This window comes from Elephas maximus, chromosome 4 (genome assembly GCF_024166365.1).
Source record: "Elephas maximus indicus isolate mEleMax1 chromosome 4, mEleMax1 primary haplotype, whole genome shotgun sequence".
Classification (NCBI taxonomy): domain Eukaryota; kingdom Metazoa; phylum Chordata; class Mammalia; order Proboscidea; family Elephantidae; genus Elephas; species Elephas maximus.
In genome coordinates, this window is record NC_064822.1 from 107,670,136 (window position 1) to 107,695,258 (window position 25,123).

The 25,123-nt window shown below is 48.4% G+C and overlaps 2 protein-coding genes across 2 annotated transcripts; one reads left to right on the forward strand and one right to left on the reverse strand.

Moving 5' to 3' along the window:
* The first annotated feature begins 851 nt into the window (after positions 1-851).
* Positions 852-9,704, forward strand: LOC126076331 (keratin, type II microfibrillar, component 5-like). The gene is made up of 4 exons (XM_049884882.1): positions 852-860; positions 1,748-1,852; positions 4,279-4,487; positions 9,554-9,704. The coding sequence occupies exons 1-4, from the start codon at positions 852-854 to the stop codon at positions 9,702-9,704; spliced, it is 474 nt and encodes a 157-aa protein (XP_049740839.1).
* Positions 9,705-17,243: 7,539 nt separating this feature from the next.
* On the reverse strand, positions 17,244-22,938 carry LOC126075453 (keratin, type II cuticular Hb1-like). The gene is made up of 9 exons (XM_049883206.1): positions 22,570-22,938; positions 21,298-21,506; positions 20,516-20,576; positions 19,643-19,738; positions 19,242-19,406; positions 18,853-18,978; positions 18,352-18,572; positions 17,793-17,824; positions 17,244-17,497 (listed from the first exon to the last, which is right to left on the reverse strand). The coding sequence occupies exons 1-9, from the start codon at positions 22,936-22,938 to the stop codon at positions 17,244-17,246; spliced, it is 1,533 nt and encodes a 510-aa protein (XP_049739163.1).
* Positions 22,939-25,123: the final 2,185 nt, after the last annotated feature.

The window sequence follows — 25,123 nt, forward strand, 5'->3', positions numbered from 1 at the left end:
GTGAGGTCACAAAGCCCCCAGGAAAGAGAGGGCCTAGTCCTCAGAGGCAAGGATTCTGGAAGCTTCTTGGGCAGGAGCTGGGCTTGGTGCTCAAGTGATACTTGGGGGAGACTGCAGCTCCCTTCATCATGGTAAGACTGGTCTACAAGGCTCATTAGATTATATGGATTGAGGGGCCTTGGACTCTACCTAGCTCCATTGGACCTAGCCGGGCACAAGCCTGTCTGCTATGTCACTATCTTTTGGGAATGGGATCAGGAAAGGATAGGGCAGTGCAAATAGGGTGGGGATTTGTGGAAGAGGATGCTTTGCAGTCTGCTCATTCCTGTTCCTCCATATTCCATCTGCCATGGAAAGAAGTTTGCATTGGGCTGGTGTGAACAATTCCTGTTCTCTGGCTCTATCTGGCCCTTAGGGTGCAGAGCAAAGAGAATGGGCTTGAGATGCTATCTGGCTCAGTGGTTGACTGACAGGATAACTCACATTATTAAGGCCCCTGTTATGTGATGAATCTACTGGTGGCCAGGTCTATCTCTTAATGGTGATGGACACTAGCCCAAGGAATGATAACGGAGACAGTAACGTCTACCTGGGTAGACACCCAGGTAGATGTCCCTGGGTGGCACCAGTGGCTAAGCGTTGGACTACTAACCGAAAGGCTGGTGGTTCGAACCCACCCAGAGGCACCTTGGAAGTGAGTCCTAGTGATCTGCTCCCAAAAGGACACAGCCTTGAAAACTCTATGAAGTAGTTCTCCTTTGCACTCATGGGGTTGCCACGAGTCCAAATCGACTCACAGCAATAACAACGTCTGCCTGGTCTCCTTCATGTGGTCATGGGCCCCTAGTAAGATGGTGGAGGTAAAAGACTTTGCAAAGTGTAAGGCACTGTTCAAGTGTAATGCTATTTGTGTATAGGCATTTGGAGGCAAGTCTCCTGAATTTGTCCTTTGTAGGTACCTCTTCCCATTGTGGCCTTGGGCTTGGGAATTGGGGACCTGGAATCTAGATCCTTGCAACTAGTTTCTGATTAACAGTATTTATCAAGTTAAGGAAGTTCTTTCATATTCCTATATTTAAAAAATTATTTTTAAAATTAGGAATTATTGTCGAATTTTATTAAATGTATTTTACATTTATTTAGATGATCACATGTGGTATATTACAGTAATTCATTTCCTAGAGTTTAACTACATCTATTCCTGGAATTCAACTACTAACTGAAAGGTTGGTGGTTTGAATTCACTCAGAGGCACCACGGAAGTAAGGCCTGGCGATCTGCTTCCATAAAGATTACAGCCAAGAAAACCCCATGGAGCTCGGTTCTATTCTGTAACACAAGGGGTTGCCATGAGTCAGAATCGAGTCAATGGCAATGATTATTCCTGTAATAAACCCTACGTGGTTTCAGTCCAAAAGTTCAGCTCAACAGGCTGTTGCCCTACGTTTTCGCCCTTTGTGCCGGAGTTCATGCTAATTTTACCATCTCCAGGCCTAGTGGATTACCCACCACTGTGCCAGCCAAGCAACCCTTGGAAACAGGAAAGATTATCACCCCTGTTTTACAGATGGAGAAACTGATGCTAGAGAAGTTAAATGACTTGCCCATGATAGCAAGTAGAAGGGTGGATGTTGGAACTGTTTTGCTAGCTTCAATTAGATGCCCGTGTCTGCTCTCCTCACCTCCCTAATTCCCCGACTCTACTCTGCTGCTATTTATTTTTTACTCTGCTGTCTCCACCCCGCAGTGTGAAGAGATAAAGGCCAACGTGCAGAAACACAGGCAGAACCTGAGGCACAGCAAGGAGGAGCTGAACAGGCTTAACCAGGCCATCCAGAGGTTGACTGTGGAGGTGGACAGCACTGAGAGTCAGGTGGTAGGGGGGGAGGCATGTGGCAGAGTGATGCTGGGGGAGGTGTCCGTTATTTATGACCACTAAACAACCACCCCCCCAATCCTTTGGCATATTTGAGTAGAGTGTCCTGTTTTGAGTGTTTGAGCATACAGGAGTACGGTTGTATGTGTACATCATGCTTGTATTTGCCTGTTGTGGTTAGGTGCCGTCGAGTCAGTTCCGACTCATAGCTACCCTATGTACAACAGAATGAAACACTGCCCAGTCCTGTGCCATCCTCACAATTCATTGTTATGATGAGCCCATTGTTGCAGCCACTGTGTCAATCCATCTCATTGAGAGTCTTCCTCTTTTTCACTGACCCTCTACTTTACCAAGCATGATGTCCTTCTCCAGGGACTGGTCGCTCCTGACATGTCCAGAGTATGTGAGATGTAGTCTCACCACTCTTGCTTCTAAGGAGCATTCTGGCTATATTTCTTCCAAGACAGATTTGTTTGGTCTTCTGGCAGTCCACGGTACATTCAATATTCTTCGCCAACACTGTAACTCAAAGGCGTCAATTCTTCTTTGGTCTTCTTTATTCATTGTCCAGCTTTCACAATCGTATGAGGCAATTGAAAACACCATGGCTTGGGTCAGGCGCCCCTTAGTCTTCAAGGTGACATCTTTGCTTTTTAATACTTTAGAGAGGTCTTTTACAGCAGATTTGCTCAATGCAATGCGGAGTTTGATTTCTTGACTGCTCCTTCCAGGGGTGTTGATCGTGGATCGAAGTAAAACAAAATCCTTGACAACTTCAATCTTTTCTCCATTTATTGTGATGTTGTTTATTGATCCAGTCGTAAGGATTTGAAACCCTGGTGGTGTGGTGGTTAAGAGTTCAGCTGCTAACTAAAAGGTTGGCAGTTTGAATCCACCAGGTGCTCCCTGGAAACCTTATGGGGCAGTTGTAGTCTGTCCTATAGAGTTGCTATGAGTCAGAATTGACTCGAAGGCAATGGGTTTGGTTTCGGGTTTTTATGTTGAGGTATTTGCCTAGAACTCTGTATATCATATGTATAAGAAATCAACATGCAGGTAAAGATGTATATGGGTATGTATGCTTGTATATTGCTTTCTTTTTATGTGGGTATGCACATTTTTATGAATGTGTGTTTCATTTGCCTTACATAGCATTAAATTTGAGTCCATCTTCAGAAATGGCAAGATTTTACCTACAAATTCAGTTTTCTTTAAAAAAAAAACAAAAAAACACTGAAGATCTGGCTATATGCCGTGATTCCCACATGGTAACACTTGGCTAGAGAAGAGAGGCCTCTGTCTTCACTGGGTGTATGCCCCCTTGTGTGCCACAGTCCCCATCACTCCCAATTCCATCCTTCAGTCTGGGTCCCTTGCCATTTATCATCGCCCTGGTTAGCACTGTCACTCTTCTTGTAGAAGAGACGAGGCTCTGAGCTTTATGTCTCTACCTAAAGTAGAAAAGTGAAAGACTGAAAAATGAAAGAGGTCGTTACGATTTCAGGAAAATGGAAGAGAGCATATTTCTCTGTGGAACTGAACACTATTGATATATGATCACCATTTGGCCCTCACCTGTCTATGCTTCTCGCCAGGGCTCTGTAGGCATTTGGGTTTGCGACTCTCAGGCTTGAGGCCTTGGAAAGGAGACATTCCAAAGTGGATGCTATCTGTGTCCCAATCTATCCCCCCTCAACTTCCTCTTTTTTCCCAGAAGCCCTGTCTTCCAAACCCCCTGGCTCACACCCTACCCCACAGGAGGCAGGGGTTCTGCTCCTTGTCTTTTCTTGCTTTCTGCAGATGCAAGTGTCTCAGGCTCTGAGGGGCATTCACGGGGCTATCCCTTGCCCAGGAATGGACGACTCTCAGAAGAGACCAGCTGATAAGGTTCCCGGGGTGGTGGCTTAGTCTCCCACCAGCCACAGCTGCTCCAATTTCCCCAGAGTTCCTAAGCAGCAAAGCATTCCTTGCCAGCCAAATATTTGTTTCCAGACACTACAAACTCTAGTCTCCTATGAGGAAAGGATATTCTTCCTGTTAGCATGACCTTGACCCTGTGCCCTGTGAAACAATAACCCAGCATTATGTGCTAAGGGTATTTGATGCTTCCTGGATTCTGGCTCATATTAGAAGTGTCACCATACTAGACATAAAGGTTCTCTCTCAGTCTTCCCAGATGGCTGGCCCCAAATTTCCACCCTGATAGCAGAAGGGTGGAGAGTTGTAGTTCATCCTGCGGTGTAGACACACAAACACATGTTCCTGAGCAGGCATGCTCACTTCTCACAACCATGGACAATCTCCAGCCTCTGGAGCCCTTCAGCCTCTGAGGAAGATTTGGGACCTTGAGGGTGGAGGGGTAGGGGCCGAGAAGGTCCTTGGTATTCCTTTTACCCCAGTCCTGCAAACCAGAGCGAGCCAAGGATCCACCAGCTCTGCAGGGTGAAGGTGCCAAGGGCAAGCTGGCCTGGTTGGAGGCTGCCCTGCATCAGGCCAAGCAGGACATGGTGCAGCAGCTGCGCGAGTACCAGGAGCTGATGATTGTCAAGCTGGGCCTGGACTTTGAGATCGCCACCTACCGCAAGTTGCTGGAGGGCGAGGAAAGCAGGTGAGGGCTAGGCAATGCTTCATGTGTGATCACGGGGTGAGGAGTGCAGGGGCACATGGAGGTCACCCCCTAGATCACCATCAGCCAGGGAAGGGTGGGGAGAGATGACCTGGGTATTCAGGAACTTGTTCTCCTGAGTCAGTTTTCCTAAATGTCCAAAATGTCCTAGCTAATGACCACCTTTGGCACCTAGGATGGGGAGATTCATGAAGTCATTTGCCCCCAGTATCAAGGAACAGGGCAGTTTGTCCATCAAGACAGCTGCAGGGACCAAGGCCCAGTCAGTAGGAACAAGGTACACTGTGTGGAGTGCCTTCTTCTCAACTCTGTCCCTTTCCCCCAGGCCTGGGAATGGCAGGGTTACAGGAACATGGAGGGTGTGGCTTCTAACCCTTACTTAGCAGTAGAGAACCAAGGGCTGCCAGCATGAGTAGGGTGCACCAGCCTGAGAAGGAGGAGAGGGAGCTGAGCACCCAGCATGTGCCAGATGTTGTTGTTGTTAGGTGCCATCGAGTCTGTTCTGACTCATAGCGACCCTATGGACAACAGAACAAAACACTGCCCAGTCCTGCGCCATCCTTACATTCGTTGTTATGCTTGAGCTCGTTGTTGCAGCCACTGTGTCAATCCACCTTGTTGAGGGTCTTCCTCTTTTCCGCTGACCCTGTACTCTGCCAAGCATGATGTCCTTCTCCAGGGACTGATCCCTCCTGACAACATGTCCAAAGTATGTAAGACGCAGTCTCGCCACCCTTGCCTCTAAGGAGCATTCTGGCTGCACTTCTTCCAAGACAGATCTGTTCATTCTTTTGGCAGTCCATGGTATATTCAATAATCTTCGCCAACACCACAATTCAAAGGCATCAACTCTTCTTCGGTCTTCCTTATTCATTGTCCAGCTTTCACATGCATATGATGCGATTGAAAATACCATGGCTTGGGTCAGGCGCACCTTAGTCTTCAGGGTGACATCTGTGCTCTTCAACGCTTTGAAGAGGTCCTTTGCAGCAGATTTGCCCAATGCAACGCGTCTTTTGATTTCTTGACTGCTGGTTCCATGGCTGTTGATTGTGGATCCAAGTAAAATGAAATCCTTGACAACTTCAATCTTTTCTCCGTTTATCATGATGTTGCTCATTGGTCCAGTTGTGAGGATTTTCATTTTCTTTATGTTGAGGTGTAATCCATACTGAAGGCTGTGGTCTTTGATCTTCTTTAGTAAGTGCTTCAAGTCCTCTTCACTTTCAGCAAGCAAGGTTGTGTCATCTGCATAACGCAGGTTGTTAATGAGTCTTCCTCCAATCCTGATGCCCTGTTCTTCATATAGTCCAGCTTCTTATATTATTTGTTCAGCATACAGATTTAATAGGTATGGTGAAAGAATACACCTGACGCACACCTTTCCTGACTTTAAACCAATCAGTATCCCCTGTTCTGTCCGAACAACTGCCTCTTGATCTATGTAAAGGTTCCTCATGAGCACAATTAAGTGTTCTGGAATTCCCATTCTTCGCAGTGTTATCCATAGTTTGTTATGATCCACACAGTCGAATGCCTTTGCATAGTCAATAAAACACAGGTAAACATCCTTCTGGTATTCTCTGCTTTCAGCTAGGATCCATCTGATATCAGCAATGATATCCCTGGTTCCACGTCCTCTTCTGAAACTGGCCTGAATTTCTGGCAGATTCCTGTCGATATACTGTTGCAGCCGTTTTTGAATGATCTTCAGCAAAATTTTGCTTGTGTGTGATATTAATGATATTGTTCTATATTTTCCACATTCATTTGGATCACCTTTCTTGGAATAGGCATAATATGGATCTCTTCCAGTCAGTTGGCCAGGAAGCCGTCTTCCATATTTCTTGGCACAGACGAGTGAGCATCTCCAGCACTGCATCTGTTTGTTGAAACATCTCAATTGATATTCCATCAATTCCTGGAGCCTTGTTTTTCGCCAATGCCGTCAGAGCAGCTTGGACTTCTTCCTTCAGTACCATCGGCTCCTGATCATATGCCACCTCTTGAAATGGTTGAATATCGACTAATTCTTCTTGGTATAATGACTCTGTGTATTCCTTCCATCTTCTTTTGATGCTTCCTGCGTCGTTTAATATTTTTCCCATAGAATCCTTCACTATTGCAGCTCGAGACTTGAATTTTTTCTTCAGTTCTTTCAGCTTGAGAAACGCCGAGCGTGTTCTTCCCTTTTGGTTTTCCATCTCCAGCTCTTTGCACATGTCATTATAATACTTTGTCGTTTCGAGGGGCCCTTTGAAATCTTCTGTTCAGTTCTTTTACTTCATCAGTTCTTCCTTTTGCTTTAGCTTTAGCTGCTCGACGCTCAAGAGCAAGTTTCAGGGTCTCCTCTGACATACATCTTGGTCTTTTCTTTCTTTCCTGTCTTTTCAATGACCTCTTACTTTCTTCATGGATGATGTCCTTGATGTCATTCCACAACTCATCTGGTCTTTGGTCACTAGTGTTCAATATGTCAAATCTATTCTTGAGATGGTCTCTAAATTCAGGTGGGATATACTCAAGGTCATATTTTGGCTCTTGTGGGCTTGCTCTGATTTTCTTCAGTTTCAGCTTGAACTTGCATATGAGCAATTGATGGTCTGTTCCACAGTCAGCCCCTGGAGTTCTTCTGACTGATGATATTGAGCTTTTCCATCGTCTCTTTCCACAGATGTAGTCAATTTGATTTCTGTGTGTTCCATCTGGCGAGGTCCATGTGTATAGTCGCTGTTTATGTTGGTATTTGCAATGGAGAAGTCGTTGGTCTTGCAAAATTCTATCATCCGATCTGACATTGTTTCTATCACCAAGGCCATATTTTCCAACTACTGATCCTTCTTCTTTGTTTCCAACTTTCGCATTCCAATCACCAGTAATTATCAATGCATCTTGATTGCATGTTCGATCAATTTCAGACTGCAACAGCTGATAAAAATCTTCTATTTCTTCATCTTTGGCCATAGTGGTTGGTGTGTAAATTTGAATAATAGTCGTATTAACTGTTCTTCCTTGTAGGCGTCTGGATATTATCCTATCACTGACAGCGTTGTACTTCAGGATAGATCATGAAATGTTCTTTTTGACGATGAATGCAACACTGTTCCTCTTCAAGCTGTCATTCCCAGCATAGTAGACTATATGATTGTCTGATTCAAAATGGCCAATACCAGTCCATTTCAGCTCACTAATGCCTAGGATATCGATGTTTATGTGTTCCATTTCATTTTTAACCATTTCCAATTTTCCTAGATTCATACTTCATACATTCCAGGTTCCGATTATTAATGGATGTTTGCAGCTGTTTCTTCTCATTTTGAGTTGTGCCACATCAGCAAATGAAGGTCCCGAAAGCTTTACTCCATCCACATCATTAAGGTTGACTCTACCTTGAGGAGGCAGCTCTTCCCCAGTCATGTTTTGAGTGCCTTCCAACCTGGGGGGCTCATCTTCCAGCACTATATCAGACAATGTTCCGCTGCTATTCATAAGGTTTTCGCTGGCTAATGCTTTTCAGAAGTAGACTGCCGGGTCCTTCTTCCTAGTCTGTCTTAGTCTGGAAGCTCAGCTGAAACCTGTCCTCCATGGGTGACCCTACTGGTATTGAATACTGGTTACATAGCTTCCAGTATCACAGCAACACACAAGCCTCCACAGTACGACAAACTGACAGACACGTGGGGGATGTGACAGATAGGCTACATTTATTACCAAAACCAGTTAACCAGTTGCTGTTGATTCCGGCTCGTGGAGACCTCGTGTGTGTCAGAGTAGAACTGTGTTTTCAGTGGCTGATTTTTTGGAAGTAGATTGCCAGGCCTTTTTTTTTTTTTCTCCCGAGGTGCTTCTAGGTGAATCTGAGCCCTCAACCTTTTGGTTAGCAGCTGAGCACGTTGCTGTTTGCAACACGCAGGGACTCCTTTAAACCTCACAAACCCCCACTTTGCAGCTGAGGAAACTGAGTCTCAGAGAGGGTAAATGAGAACATCAAGGGCACACAGGTAGAAAGTGATGGGGTGAGACTTGAACAATATTCTTTCAATAATTGGACCATGTCCTCAGTAGTCTCCTTTAAAAGTTTAAAATGCTCTATCAGGACCCTCCTTTCAAGCTAAGACTAGGCCAAGGAAAGTGTAGATCTTTTGCTTTCTCCTTCCTCCAAGAAGTCATCAACAATTTGGAACAAACCAAATAAATATTTGAATTTAAGTCGGGGGGATGGAGTTTAAAGGTCTGGAAGGAGTTTTTGACTCAAAGGCTGGGTGGGTTCAAGAGAATCAAGGAACTTGAAGAATAGCAAGATTTCTGCCAGTCTGGGGAGGCTCAGGAGAGTTTCATCGTGAAGAACGGAAACTACTAAACCTAGTAAGTAGATTCACTTACCTGCTTCCTTTCCTCCTCTGCAGGCTTGGTCTGGTATTTGGGGAAGGTAGTGTCAGTAAGTAAACCAGAGGCATAAGGTGGGTTATAGGGGTCATATCTTACTCCTCTTGGGCTGGGGGCCAGGGTCTGTTTTTGTCCTTGTGAGTGAGGGGTGTCTGTGAGTGCTGCCTCCCTGTCTCCCCTTTGTGGGGGTTGTTTCTTCTCTTGGGGGTGATTCTTTGTGTCTGTGTGTGTTGGGGAAAAGGGGGGCCCTGTCGTCTATTCTTTGGGGGTATGTTCTGTGGGTTTGTCCTGGGGAGGGCCTTTTGTGGGTCTCTGGAACAGTTTATTCTGTAACACATGAGGTCACCATAAGTCGGAATGACTCCATGGCAACGGTGGTTTTTTTTTTCCCCTAGGGAAGATACTTTTTTTCTGGAGTGGAGGGAATTTGTGTGTCTGTGTCCAGGGAAGATTCTTGGGTCTGTTTCTTGGGAGAAGGAGTCTGTGTATCTATTTCTTTGGGAGAGTTAGCACTTTGTCTCCTGTTGGAGGGCAGGGTCTGTGTGTCTGTCTCCGGGAGGAGGGGTTTGTATGTTTGTCTTGGGGGCTGGGGTGGGGGGCGTGTGCTTTCCTTCCTCCAACAGCGATCTCCGATCAGCTCCAAGCAGCGCTCCCGCTGGCAGGCCGGGCTCAGCCTCAGGCCCCTCTCGCCTGCTCCCACCTGGAGCCGGCTCCGACGCCCTGGAGACGAGCGCCCCTGGCGGCGGCTGCGCGCTCTGCGAATCCTCCGGCTGTGTTGGGGACTTCAGCGGCAGTGGTCCCCGCGGATGCTGAACCATTCCCGCCCCGCTCCAGAGTAGTCAAGGAACCCCAGCTTCTGCCCCAGAGACTTACCCCTCTGTCTCAGACCTCCCTTCCATGGAACTCACCTCTCCTCTCCCTCTTGTCCCCCACCCCAGAGCATAAGGTCTTGGAGGGCAGTTTACCGAGTTGTGACAGAGCTGCCCCCAGTGCCGAGTTAGCCTGGACGCTGGTGCCCCTAGGGGGACATGGCTTGTAGTTTATCTGGACCCAACACCCTGTCCTTCTGAACTTCTCCCCCTCTTTTCCTGGGACTCCTCCTTTTCAATAAAAAGTTGTGCAGGTGACTGAACTGCCATGCTCTTTGTGCCTGGAGTCCGCAGGCCATTCCCAGAAAACCAAAACCAAAACCCAACTCTTTGCTATTGAGTCAACTCCAACTCATGGCGACCCCATGTGTGTCAGAGTAGAAGTGCCTTCCAAAGGATTTTCAATGGTTGGTAGTTTGAATCCACCCAGCAGTACTTCGGAAGAAAGGCCTGGTGATCCGCTTCTGTTGAGATTTCAGCCAAGAAAACCCACATGGAGTAGTTCTACTCTGTACCTCCTAGGGTCTCTGTGAGTTGGAATGGACTCAATGGCAATTTTTTTTAATCTTACATAAGTAGATTGCTAGGCCTTCCTTCCGTGGCGCTGCTGAGTGGCTTCACACTGCCAGTCTTGGTTAGTAGCCAAGCTCAAACCATATGAGCCACCCAGGGAACTCCCGGAATACAAAGCTGGCTGGATTTGGGGGAGGGGCTGAGAGAAAACTGTACCAGGAAGCAGGGCTTTGGACTGGTTTGTTCTGGGTCGAACCCCTGCTGAGAATTTGCATTTCTAACAAGCTCCCCTGCCCCAAACCAAACCAAACCCTTTGCTGTGGAGCAGATTCCAACTCATAGTGACCCTATAGGGCAGAGAACAACTGCCCCATAGAGTTTCCAAGGAGCATCTGGTGGATTTGAACTGCTGACCTTTTGGTTAACAGCTGTAGCACTTAACTGCTACCCCACCAGGGTTCCCAGGTGATGCTAATACTGCTGGTTAGGGACCAATCCTGAGAACCACTAGTACTGTTTCTCAAAATTTATTATACATAAGAATCTGCAAGGGATCTAGTTAAAATATAGATTCTGATTCAGTATATCTGGGGTGGAAATGCAAATTCTCAGCAGGGGTTTGAGCTGGAACAAACCGATTTGAAGCCCTGCCAGGAAACAAGCCTCCCCTCTGGGTGTGTGGGTCCATGTGACTTAAGTTAATAGTGATTGAACCAAATCTTTAGGATTGGGGTGGGGGTGGGGTCAGAGGGTCACTGGGGAAAGTTAGCGAAGGGGTTAATTTATGTAGGAGGGTCTGATTGTGGCCTAGGCTGGGGTCTCACAATAGTTCTTCTTGGCTGAGGAGCCTGAGAACTATGTTCATCCATTCACTCACTCCACAAATACTTATTGAATGGCCTCTGAGGGTCAGGCATAGTGCTTGGACACAGTAGTGAGCAAGACTCTCAAGTCTTGGATCTCTGGAGATGATGTTTTAGGTGGGGAGGCAAACCACAAACAAGGAAACTGACTAGAAAGGGAATAGGGTGGGGATGAGAGGCGAGCTGTCTTCTACTATCCTGGCAGGGGCACTAGAGGAGATGTGGCTCCGGGGATGATGACCCTTGCAGATTGGGGTTGGAGGATATGAACACAACTGGGTGACCCAGCCTGGGTTGTAGTTTAACAGGAGATCTGATGGTGGGCTGGGGCACAACCTACTACGGGGGAGGGAAGCATGGGAATCACAGGCCGAGGCTCCAGCTCTGCCTTTACTTCCAGATCTATGGTGTGGTTTGGTCTATGTTTTCACAAGGCAACCAGGCTTTGGGGGACAGAAGATAGAGCAGTTTGGGGGTGGAGTGGCCAGAGAGGGGCTGGGTTTCTTGCCTCTTTCCTTGTCACACAGGCCCAAAAGCAGCCTTACGTTCAGTGAGCTCACATTCTTTTCTATTACACCGAGGATTACATCATCCATGCATCTTGGGAACAATGATCCCTGCTTTCTAGGTCCCTGGGTGGGGCTAAGGTGTGTCATTGGCCAGAGGCCCTGGCTTTACCTTTTAAGGTGCTCTAGTGCCAGTGTGTCTGCTGTGCTCTCCTGGGTCCCTGGCTCCCTGCCCAGAGAACAGACATCCAAAGGCCCCCTTCCTGGATAAACAGAACAGTCTCATGCTGAAGGAATGGAATTGAAACTTGGCTGGCAGGCTGCCACTCACCTGAGGGGTAGGAGACATACATGGCCCACTGGGTTCCCACATTAGCTCCATTTGATCAATACTGAACTACATCAATGGTATAAAATTCTTACCAATACCCCCAATGCAAAACAGCTGCCTCGAAGTAGAGCTGCCCCTCTCTAAGATTATTTAGTTGGGCCCCATATTCCTGGCATTTTGCTAGGCGGTAATGAAACTATGATTTTCAAGGTCGGATTTTTCCAGTTCCCGTGGTGTGAATCATGTCAGGAGGGATCTATGTGGGAAGTGCAGACAAATATCACCCAGGAGTTTGAGCAGGATTTATGATGTACATTCTGCAACTTATGTCAGGGGAGACTGACTGTCCCCCATTTCCCCTTTCTAAATCCGAAGCCTGACTTTGATGTCAGGCCAGGAGATTTCAAGTGCTTTGGGGTCAGGCTTGAGTCTCTCCTTGGGCCAGGGCCATATGGACCACCAGGAATATTTGTGGTTTGGGGACAATTCTCCGCCAGGCTCCCCTGGCCATGGGTCACGGCGTTTATGGAGAGTCATTCATAGCCTGTTTACAAGCTTTGTGAGTCGGTGTGACTTCTGAAGGGAGAAGGATTGCCACTAGTTCAGTCATCGCTTCTCAGTGCAAGGGGACCACAAGAAGTCAGCCTGCTGTTGGCTTCCTACGCCTGCCTCATGCTTAATAGCACCTAAACATGTCTGATGCTAATTTAGCTGTGTTTGTGTCTCTGTGTGAGCCCCTAGAGGGCAGTGACTGTCTCAGTCATCTATCTCCAGGGCCTGCCACGCAGTAGGCGTGCATGGGTTGAAGCTCTGGAGTCCTGGTTGATTTGCTTTTGTATGTACTGGTCTCTGTTCTTCTACCATTAACATATCTCACCCTACATAGCCCCTTGGAAATCTCTCGTTGAGTCTAAATACAATTCTTTCTGCTGTGATTCCAGCTGCAATATACCAACCAGACCAGCCTGGTGTAAGGAAGGAAGGGTCTGGGTTCTATTCCCAATCTTGCCGTTAACCTCGGTCAAACTCTTCACCTGTTTCCAGGCTTCATCCCTCCTACTCCTAAATGGTGAACATCTAAGTGGTGAAGATTCATTTGTCCCTTTTATTTTTCCTCCTCAATCTTCTGTGCTACAGTTTATCTGTAAAATAAGAATAGTACCTATCATACTGGTGCCATAATGGGTACAATGCTCTGATGCTAACTGAAAAATTAGAAGTTTGAACCCACCAGCCACCCCGCAGAAGAAAAGACCTGGCAATCTGCTCCGATAAAAACTTAAGCCTAGGAAACCCTATGGGGCAGTTCTACTCTGTTCTATAGGGTCGCTATGAGTCGGAATTGGCTCAATGGCACAAAACAACAACACACGCCTATCATAGGGTTGTTTGAGAATCAAATAAATCGCTGTATGTAAAGTGTTTAGAACATAGTAAGAGTTATGTAAGCGTAATTAATATTTTACTTATTGGGGTTCTTGGGAAGGGTTTTGAACATCTGTAGCTAAAGAAAGGTCCTGGTGGCTCAGTGGTTAAAACTCTGCTGCTAACCAAAAGGCTGGCAGTTTGAATCCACCAGCCACTCCTTGGAAACCCTATGGGGCAGTTTTACTCTGTCTCATAGGGTTGCAATGAGTTGGAATCGACTTGATGGCAACAGGTACGGTATCCCAAAGGCTAAGGCCAGCTGATCTCCTTCTGCCCCAGCTGGAGCAGGAAGGAGAGGGAGGCAAGCTTGAGGGCTAGAGCAAGGGTTCCCTGGCCAGAGGGCACCCTTGGTAGGATACCCAGCAGCACCTGCCCATCACCATTCCCACCTTATCTCAGTTCTCCATCTGTGACCCCACTTCACCTGCACACATGAGTCCACTGGTGCATCCCCACTGCACTGACATCCACACATACCCACACAATCCCCCTCTTCATACATAGGCAGACATTCACCATATAATCACACTCGCATACATAAAGCCTCACAGACCCACCCACAAATACATATACATGTTTCCACACAGCTGCCTGGAGATGTGCCTGTACCTGTCTGCAATCACACAGTTACACTCACAGACAGCTCCATACAGACACCAAGTCCTGCAGAATAAATATACTGGCAGCATGCACACACAGAGCACAGCTGCATGGAGCCTGGGCTCTCCGCTTCCTCTAGCCGCTCAGACCTGTCATTTTCCCCAGCATCTGATGTCTCTCTCCAGTCACCTCTGGGCCTTTGTATCTCACAGGCTCCCCTTTCTTCAGAGACACCTCACCTAGTCCTGTCCCACCTCTCCTAGTAATAATAGTAATATTAATAGAGCTTCAGATTAGTAATGGATCTTAGCACAAATGAACATACAGAGGCCCAAAGAAGGGAGGTGGTTCATTCAACAGTACAACAGGGAGTTGTACTGTTTTCTTCACTGTTCTACATTGCGGGCCTTACTCAACATGTGTTTGATTCATTCATCCTTGTGCCTCTGCCTGATCCTGTCCAGGGGGAACCTATGGGAAGTAGGAGAGTGGCAGAGGTGGAGGGAGGGTGAGAGAGTCAAGTATGGCAGGTCATCAAAGCCCAGCTGGGTTGATGAGACCAGTGAGAGGCCAGTTGCCAGAGATAAGTCCATCTGGACTAGAGTTGCGGTTGGTTTCAGGAAGAGGAGGGATGGAAAGATGGAGACGGTGCTCTTTCTTCAGCTCTAGATTCCCAACAGGGACTGCTTCTGAGCTGTGTGGTGTCACAGCGTAGGCGCTGGTTACAACAATCATGCACTCTGGAACTCTTCCAAGGGTTCTGTCCTGCTCAGAATTCCATCAGGGAGGTGGCGGGGCTACCTTAGTGGTTGGGAGACCTTGGCTTGATCTTATTCCTTTGTCTTTTCAGACTTAGAACACCTCCCTGTACCCGCCTGAATTTTCTCAATTATTTCTATTGCCATGAGGTGTGGGGTGAGGGTAGGGAACTTCCATTTCTGCCAGTTTTCTGGGCCTGGGACTAGATGTTTAGAGATTCACGCTGCTGTAAAGTTGCATGCTGGGGACTCACCTTGGTCCGTAGTGAAGCTGAGCTGCCACATTTCTACTCCCACAGCCCCTTGTAAGATCTTCCTAAGTGTCGGGGACACTTTCCTGCAGGAAGGAGCTCAGTGGCCCTTGTAGATATGGCTACTTCTCTCTCTTATTTGCAATGTCCGATAACAGACATAAGTTTTATAAGAGGCCAGCCCTGGCCCTGATCCTGCAGGGACTTCTACTCTTTATTCTATAAAAGAATAATACTAGTGATAAATGCCTATAGTGTTTATTTTATGGCGGGCATTGTCTAAGCATTTTTTTTGTTGTTAGGTGCCATCGAGCCGGTTCTGACTCAGAGCGACTCCATGAACAACTGAACGAAACATTGCCTGGTCCTGCGCCACCCTGAGCCCATTCTTGCAGCCACTGGGTCAATCCATCTCGTTGAGGGTCTTCCTCTTTTTTGCTGACCCTCTACTTTACCAAGCATGATGTCCTTCTCCAGGGACGATCTCTCTGATAACATGTCCAAAGTAAGAGACAAAGTCTCACTATCCTTGGTTCTAAGGAGTATCCTGGCTGTATTTCTTCCAAGACAGATTTGTTTGTTCTTTTGGCAGTCCATGGTATATTCAGTATTCTTCGTCAACACCATAATTTGAAAGCATCAATTCTTCTGCCGTCTTCCTTATTCATTGTTCACCTTTCCCTTGCGTATGAGGCAATTGAAAATTCCATGGCTTGGGTCAGGCACACCTTAGTCCTCAAAGTAACATCTTTGCTTTTTAACACTTTAAAGAGTTATTTTGCAGCGTATTTGCCCAATGCAAGGCATCTTTTGATTTTTTGACTGCTGCTTCCATCGGCATTGATTGTGGATCCGAGTAAAATGAAATTCTTGAAACTTCAATATTTTCACTGTTTATCATGACACTACTTATTGGTCCAGGTGTGTGGATTTGTGTTTTCTTGGTGTTGAGGTGTAATCCTTACTGAAGGCTGTGGTCTTTGATCTTCATCAAGTGCTTCAAGCCCTCTTCGCTTTCAGCAAACAGAGTTGTGTCTAAACATTTTGCGTCTATTAAATTATTCAGTTCTCCTAACAAACTTACGAGGTTCTCTTTTTATTATCCTCACTTTAGAGATGTGGAAACTGAGGCACAGAGAGGGTAAGTAAATTGCCCAAGGTAATATGGTAGGGAGGAACAGGGCCTGGTTTTGCACCCAGGCAGCCTGGCCCCAGAGTCTGCCCTCATCTTTATGCCACATCATCATCTTGGTGCGTGCTGCTTTCTGTCTTTGAGGCAATTTATCTGCTATGACAGGTCTCCAAGCTTGGAAGGGACTCCTTTAAAAAAACAGCCATGTCAAAGGTCTTTGAAAGTTTAAATCATGTTTCTGTATTTACCCTTAAAGAATTCCAATAAACCGCTCAGGCATGAGTCTTCCCCACTAAAAATGAAATGAGTGGTGTTTCCCTAAGTCTTGAGTGATGGGTGAATCTAATCTTCATTATCCATCAGTTTGCAGATGTGCATAGGGATGATTTCTGGGAGGCAGCTGTGGTTTAGGGAAACGAGAACTAGAGCTACCCAAAGGGCTGAAGCCCCACTGTACCACCAAGTGTGGGACTCTGCCCAAGTTACTGAGCATCTCTGAGCTTCAGTTTCTTAATCTGCAAGATGCCTGAAAATGGCATGGATAAAATCATTAAGGGTGTGGGGATAAAATTGCATCATGTTGGGGCCCTTGCTAAATCTGAGACTGCTGTGAGCCCAGGGATAGAAGACTGTACCCAGGCCTAGGCCTTTCTCTGCTCCATGGGACTTTGGGGGCCCTCCCAAACCCTGACTCCGGAAGAGGTTAACAGAGACAGCAACAAAGCCCAGGGTTGACTATATTGATTTATTGGAAACACAGATCAAGGCAGAGATGAACAGGGCAGAGGAGAGCGGAAGGGACTGGGGGCTCTGGCCATGGGCTCAGGATTGAGTCCTGGGCTTCGTCCTGCCTGCCCCTGAGGCTTTTCTTTGGGGTAGCCTTTCTCTACACAGGGCTGCAGAGCAGAGGAGGAGGGCATCACGCAGAGGAATGAGAAGCAGGGAGTGGAATGAACGCTTTAAAGTGCAACAGTGCGACGTAAGCAGCTGAGTGCTTGCTCCGGTCCCCTCGGCAGGGCGGGGCTGGGTGGGCTGAGCCGAGTGCGCCAGAGGGAGGCTGGATGGGAGAGATGCTTCGGCCGAGGGCTTGGGTTGGGGTGCCTAGCACTTCCGGCAGCTGCCGCTGAAGGAGCCCACGCCGTAGGAGCTGACGCCGCATGAGCCCACACCGCCAGTGCCCAGGCTACAGGAAGTGATGGAATTGCAGGGGCCACAGGGCGCACAGGGGGCGCACGTTCCGGTGCTCACTACCAGGTTCCCGCTGCAGGGGGCGCTGCAGGTGCTTCCTGTCACAGGCCGGGAGCCAGACACGCAGAGGTCCCCACAGACAACTCCGCCCTGGGATCTGCTGACACCTGCGAACCCCAAAGCCTGAGTCAAAATTCTGGGGAGCAAGTCATCCCACCTCCTAGACAACTACCTCTCCACAAGCCCTGAGCTCTGGATTTAAAGTCAGGAGCTCCTTTAGTTGACAACTCCCGGTCCATCTAGTCTCAAAGTTGCCAAGCGTTTCCTGGTGTCTGACCCCAAATACCTCTGGCCTTAATGCCAGCCCACTTTCATATTTAGGTCTCAGTGAAAGCCCTCCTTCCAGGTTCTCCCCTCCCTCCCTCACAGCAAACCTTTCCACACAGGGCCTAAACTACTCACAGACATTCACGGCCCCAACGCCTTCACATAGTCTGGAGGGGGAAGAAGAAAAAGGTGACATTAGTGACTTGGCCAGTATTCCTGATGGAGTGCCTGGAAGTCTTGGCGGAAGGTGGGTGCACAAGTGGTGGAGGAGGTAGGAGCAGAGGGTCTGAGGGAACACTCCCTCTCCAGCTGTCCCCTCCCCAAAGGAATAAATAATTGGGTTTTCCCCAGGATTGCTCAGCCAAGGGCAAGGGTAGGGCTTGCTCAAGGGGATGTTGTTGTGTGCCGTCCAGTCTATTCTGACTCTATGCGACCTTATAGGACATAGTAAAAAAAAAAAAAAAAAAAAAAAAACCTTATAGGACATAGTAGACCCACCCAATAGGGTTTTCTAGGCTGTAGTTTAGTCTCTGTAGGGCTGGATCACCAGGTCTTTTCTCTGGCAGAGCTGCTGGTGAGTTTGAATGGCTGACCTTTCAATTAGCAGCTGAGAGCTTAACCATTGTACCACCAGGGCTCCTTTGTGCAAAGGATGGGGATGGGAAACTCTGGGACAGACAGGGATGGGCCCCACCTCTGCTCCTCGCCCTCCAGCAGGCGCCTGTAGGTGGCGATCTCAATGTCCAGGCCCAGCTTGGAGTTCATCACCTCCTGGTACTCCTTCAGCAGGCAGGCCATGTCCTGCTTGGCCTTCTGCAGGGCCTCCTCCGGCCCAGCCAGCTTACAGCGGGCATCGTTGAGGGCTGCCTCACCCTGCTGCTCAGCCTGAGTCACTGCAGCCTCCAGCTTGGAATTCTGGGGGCCCAGAAGAGAACAAGATGGGTTATGGTCCCTGGGTCTCTCTGGCCATTTCCTGGATTTGCTCAGTTTTCCCCACCCAGCCAGGAACAAACAACCCAGGAACAGGGCCTTCTCTCCTTTATCCCTTGGGTCTCCCTGAGTGACCACTGCCAGGGACTCTAGTCATGTAAATGGGCTGGGGAAGGAATGGGGAGATGCAGATTGTGCACACACTAGCTGTGTGACCGTGGGGAGGCCCCAGCCTCTCTGGTCTTGGGCATGGGCTGACCCATACCTGGGACTTGGCATTCTCAATCTCAGCCGTCAGTCTCTGGATCACACGGTTCAGCTCATTGATCTCCTCCCTGGTGCGGCGCAGGCTCTCCCCGTGCCTGGCCACCGTGGCCTTTATCTCCTCGCACTGTGGGAAAGCAGGGATGCTCATCAGGATACCAGGAATGATTGCGCGGGTTGCACAGTGCTCAGTCTGCTTAACCACACACCGCAGTCCTGCCTGTGCCACCCCAGTGAGGGCTGTCTGCCCTACCCTTACACATCTCTGGAGAGGGACTCTCTACAATTGTCTTAGGCATCAGAATCCTTAGCCAAAAGAAGCCTTTTCTAATGTATATCTTCTACCCTCCCACTGCCATATCTAGGAGGCAACTGTCCTGTGTCACTCACCTTGCTGCGGTACCAGGACTCAGCCTCAGCCCGGCTGCGGCTGGCAATGTCATCGTAGTGAGCCTTGATCTCGGCAATGATGCTGTTCAAGTTCAGGTCCCGGCTGTTGTCCATCTTCACCACGACCGAGGTGTCTGAGATGTTGGAGTAGAGGACCCGGAGCTCCTTCAGGGATTAAGGCAGAAGGTGAGAGATGGCAGGAACTTTAGACTACAGCCCCATACACCACAGCCTGAACCCAATCTTCACAGCCATTGCTGATCTCCAGCCCCTACCCTGTCAGACAGACTCATGGACTGCCACTCCCTGTCCAAACCCCTGTCCAACACCTCAGCTCTAGGCTTGAGTCCCTCTCTTCTAGACTGGCTTCCAGGGTTTCTCTCTCGGTCATGCCCCCTCACCTCCTCATACAGTCGCTGCAGGAAGTCAATCTCCTGGGTCAGAGCCTCTACGTTGGCCTCCAGGTCCGACTTTCGGAGGTAGGCACAGTCCACTTCCTGTGAAAGAACAAGACATGAGATCCTTTGTGGGTCCACAGCAACTTCAGAAGGTCGTTTTGCCCATCCCCCTGTCTCTGGGCAGGACCTGCCCTGACTAGCCCAGACAACCATGAGTCCCCCTGTTCTGACCAATCCTAGCCCCATGCACCCATCCATTTCATCTTAACTTTCAAGATAGCACCTCCTGATAAATGAGTCCTCCATTTTGGCATGATCAAACCCCCTTCGTTGAGGTTTGGGAGTCTGAAAAGGAATAAATTAATCCTCCCTAAGTCTTCTCTGTCTCCAAGGTTTTTCTGTCTTCTTCAAGGCCACCAGGAGTCCACTTGTATTAAAGTTGATTGACTACGCAGGAGTCACATGCCATGAAACAGCCTTCCTGTTTTTCTGCAGTTGCTTATCCTTTGTCTTCCAGGGTCTCTGGGGCTCTCTAACCCTTATTTTTTGTTCAAAGGCCCAAGTCAATCCTTTCCCACTCCAATGCAAGCCTCACATTGGACATCGCCTCTTGAGATAGCCTCACCTCTCTTCCCTCTGCACTGATTCCTCACTCTTGCCTGGCTTTCTCCTCACACCTTAGGAAGCCTGCCCAGACTGTGCTCAGCTCTACTCTCTGACTCTTTCCCCCACCCTCTATAGGTCTGTGTCCTGGGTCCCTGTGCCACTGTCCCCATCAGCCTGGGTGCCTTTGAGGGCAGAGTCTCACTGGGGACTTTCCATACCCATAGTGCCCAGCTTGGCCTCTGTACACAGAATCAACAGATGGACACCCACCTTCTTTAGAGCCACAAATTCATTCTCGGCTGAAGCCCTCAGGGCTACCTCCTCCTCGTACCTGACATGGGGCAAGGGGAGAAGATGGCATTAGGTTTCCCTCATGTCCCTAGAGAAGGCCCTCTCCGGAGGCAGGGGTGGGGTCTGAGTGAGATTCCGCCTCCTGAGCACGTTGGGTCCTGCTCTAGGAGGGGCCCTCCCCATGTTCCTTCTTCTTGGAAGGAGGCCCAAGGGCATGCTTCCCAGACACAGAGAAATCCTCCACAGCCCTGTAGTTTGAAGTTCATGCTGGATATCAGCATCCTATTAAATTCTTTGCTTCCTGAAGGCCTCATACAGATTACCTGCTCCATAAATATTTGTGCAATTGTGTGGACTTTGCCAAATCTCTCTAAGGTATGCTTGCAAGAATTCTGAAAACTTACTCATATTTACCAATCCAGTTACCATAATTTTGGTTTAAGTTTCAGAAACCTTGAATTTTTCAAATAGTAGAAACCCATGCACCTGGAGAGGCCAAAGAATCGAGGAGTTTTGAGGAAGTCTGGATAATCCAAATGATGGACTTTAGCTCCAGGAGAGCTACCTGTTCAAACCAAAATTCTCCAAATTTCTAGTCTATGAGGAGTTGCTCAGGGAAATTAATAAAGCTATGAGGTTTCAAATCTCCAGCTCTAAATAGCTACTGGCCTTCAGCAAATGGGCAAGAGATATTTGCAAGGCTGGTTAAGCTGGCCCTGAGGACAGATTCGAAAGCAGAACCACTGTCTGCCTGCACTCACCTCTTCTTGTAGCCCTCCAGCACCTCCTGCACGTGGTTGAGCTCAGAGGCCAGTCTCCCACTGTCGGCCTCCACGCACTCGGCCTCCCGCCTCAGCGTCTCGATGTAGCCGTTGAACAGAGGCTCCAAGTTGCTCTCGCAGCACCTGCGGTTCTGGTAGAACTGCCACTTGGTCTCCAGCAGCTTGTTCTGCTGCTCCAGGAAGCGCACCTGCCATGGGGTGGAAGGAGGGGTCAGGTGGATTTTTTAGAGATGGGGTTGCTGGAGGAGGAAGTGCTGGCAACTCACAGCCTAGGGGCTCAGTGGTAGAGACTGAGAGTGGGTAGAAGGCAGCCAGTTGGAGGCTGAACATAATCTTTGTTTTCTCATTCAAAAAGAATTCAACAAGTTCCTGAGCAACATATGGTTTGGGATCGAGGAAGTCTCCAATAGGCTGTTGAACAACAGCTGGATTTCTCCAGGATGGATGATGTGGGATCATATAGATGTGAGCTCCAAATTACAGAGCCAAGCACCTTGAGAGTACTCTTTTTAAAGGAAGGAAGCGGAAACCTCTGCTTCTGCTCTTTTGAGCTGATTTATCCAGGTATTGAGGTTCTCAGGGCTCTGACAATACTGGATCAAGACCATTACAGATCCTTGAGGCCGAGAGGAGTCAGGAGTTCAGTTCAAGGTTGACCCTCTCCCTCAGACCAGGAGATGCCTCTGGGGACTGTGCAGAGCGAAGTCAGTACCCCATTCTCTTTACCTTCTACCTTGGGGATTTCAGAGGCAGAAATCAATGTACTGGTGCTTCTATTGTTCCTTTGGGGTTCAGGTGATCCTGTCATGTGACATCCCCTCAGAACCAAGAGCTCAGGCCACATCACATAAAAAAAAAAAACAAAAAACAAACAACTTAGGGTGAAATCAGGGCTGGGAGCTTCTGGAACTGTCCAGGCCTGAGTGGTCCTGAGTGAACAAAGTGACCGTCTCATTAGACTGGCACCTTTTGCCTTGTCGCAGCTCTGTGTCTGTCTCATTCATCTGAATGGGGCTGGGTGTGGGAGAGGTGTGTTGTGATTCCGTTATATTCTCTCTGTGTTTGTTAGTTTATTTCTACAGGTGTGTATAGTAACTTCATCATCAGAATTGGAGTATCTGGCTCTGTTGTCCCCTCCATCAGACTGAGAACTCTATGGGCTGTTTCCTGCCTTTGTCTTCCCCCTCAGATCGCAGCCTGAGCCTTGCGCAAGTGTGGGGGCTCAGGAAGAGTGTGAGCAAGGGCACCCACCTTGTCAATGAAGGCAGCAAACCTGCTGTTGAGGTTCTTGATCTGCTCCTTCTCCTCCTGCTTCACGGACTGGGCGTTGGGGTCGATCTCCAGGTTGAGGGGCGTGAGCAGGCTCTCATTGACGGACACGGTAGTGATGCAGGGGGCACTGAGCCCGGTCACGCCGCCAGAGCGGTAGCCCAAGCTGCGGCCGTAGGAGCCGGCGCGGAAGCCCCCGCTGACGCTGCGGCTGCCGAAGCCCCCAGTGAGGCCGCGGTAGCAGGAGACGCCGCGGTAGGGGGCGGCGGTGATGCAGCAGCGGCCGGCCCGGGGCGCGCAGGCCGAGACGCAGCTGAAGGTGCGGCCGGCGAATCCTGATCCGCAGGTCATGGTGCTTCTGGAGGGCTGGGTTGCAGGGGACAGGGTGAAGATCTGGAGCTCGGGTGAAAACTCCAATGTGCTCCTCTGGGCGCCCCAGCCCTATTTATGCTCAGACTCTGAAGGGGCTTGGCTGTACTGATGCGTTTGGGCAATTTGCCGCTTTATGGGCTTGGGGCAGTCAGTCGGGTCCAACGCCTCTCCAGAACGTGCTTTCATGGTGGATTGGCCCGCACCCTCCTCTGTGTAAAGGGAGCCAGCCCCTGGGCTGTAGAAGCACTCAGCACAGTCATCTTCAAAGTGCCTTAGGCACTGGGGAGGAGAGAGAAGGGGGAGGGAGGGAGGAATGGGACCAGGAGAAGGGGAGGGGAAGGGAGGCTAGGTGCTGGGAAAAGGAAGAGAGAGGACCTGTGGGCTGTGTGCGTGTGTGTGCGCGCGCGCGCGCACCTGCGGGGGGACCCAGGGAAGTCTGAGGTATTAAAAAATAACTTCCAGATGTTTCTATTCCATTAGTAGCCAAGGTGCTACAAAGACACAAATCTGGATTTCCCCACCCCCATATGGTCCAGTGGGCTGCCAAGAAACATCTGATTTTTCCTACCATAGCAGCAGTCAGTAGGGATTAAACATTTGTCTTTTATGTCTGTTTCAAGTTTTGAGTTTTCGAACATAGAGAAAACTTGAAAGAGTAGTACAACAAACACCCACAGATCCTTCACTAAGATTCAACAATTTTGAACATTACGGTATATTTACTTTCCCATCTGCCCCACTATTTGACAGGTAAGCTGCAGAAAGCATAGCAGGTCCCTCTTACATACTTCAGCATGTATTTAAGAACAAGGACCGTTTCTTAAGAATAAGAACCATTTTTCACTTACAAGAAAATGAACAATTCTGAAGAATCATTTACTAGCCATTCCAAATTCAGTGTTCTCAATCATCCCAAGAATTTTTGTAGGCTTTATGTGATTTAACTTGTTGTCTATTCCATATATTTTCTATAAACTGGACATTAAGTCGGAAACGCTGGTGGCGTAGAGGTGAAGTGCTACGGCTGCAAACCAAAGGGTCGGCAGTCCGAATCGCCAGGCACTCCTTGGAAACTCTATGGGGGCAGTTCTACTCTGTCCTATAGGGTCGCTATGAGTCAGAACTGACTCAATGGCACTGAGTTTGGTTTTGGGTTTGGACTTTAAGTCTAGAGCTGGGCTGTAGACACATGTGGATATTTAAACTTAAATTTTAAAGCTAAACAAATTAACGATATAGTTCCTCAGGTGCCACTAGCCACATTTCAAGTCTTTAATAGCTACACCTGACCAGTGGCTGCCTTATCGGACTGAGCAGATATTGAACGTTTCCACTGTCACAGAAACTTCTATGGGACAGTGCTGTTCTAAAGGGTTAATTGGGTTTAGGTTAAACATTTTTGGGCAGAATACTTCATAAGGGATGCCGAGTAATTCTTAGAGTTAAACCAAACCAAACCAAACAAAAAAACCCAAACCCACTGCTGTCGAGTCGATTCCGACTCATAGTGACCCTACAGGACAGAGTAGAACTGCCCTATACAGTTTCCAAGGAGCACCTGGTGAATTTGAACAGCCGACCTTTTGGTTAGCAGCTGTAGCTCTTAACCACTATGCCACCAGGGTTTCTGTGTATCACATTAGGAAGCACAAAATGTCAAGTTGTCCTACTCCTGGTGATGTTAAATTTGATCACTTGAATACATTTTCCCCTTTGCAATTAGAAAGAATCTCTAGGGAAACATAGGTCCTTTTTTTTGATAAGAGGGCATTTCCTTTTTATTGGACACCGACTATATGTTCATCAGTATATGACACAAACTATCTCTAATTTCCACATCAACCATATGAGTTATGTACCATTATCCTCATTTTACAGATGAGAAAACTGAGGCTCAGAGAGGTTAAATGACTTGCTCCAAGTCCCCCAGCTGGTGCCATGCCTTCCTACTTACAAGCTGTGACAACCTGTGGATTTCCTAATCCCTGGGAAAGTTCAAGAAGGTAGAGAAGATTGTTTAGGAGGGAGTATCTGTGAATTTAGGGTTGGGGAGAGTCAGCCTGAGGAAGGTGAGCACAGTCAGAGAGGGCTGGATGGTGAGAACCAGGAGGGGCCAGTCAGGGGTGTGTGTGGCACAAGGGTAATAGGAGCCCGTCTGGGGCTG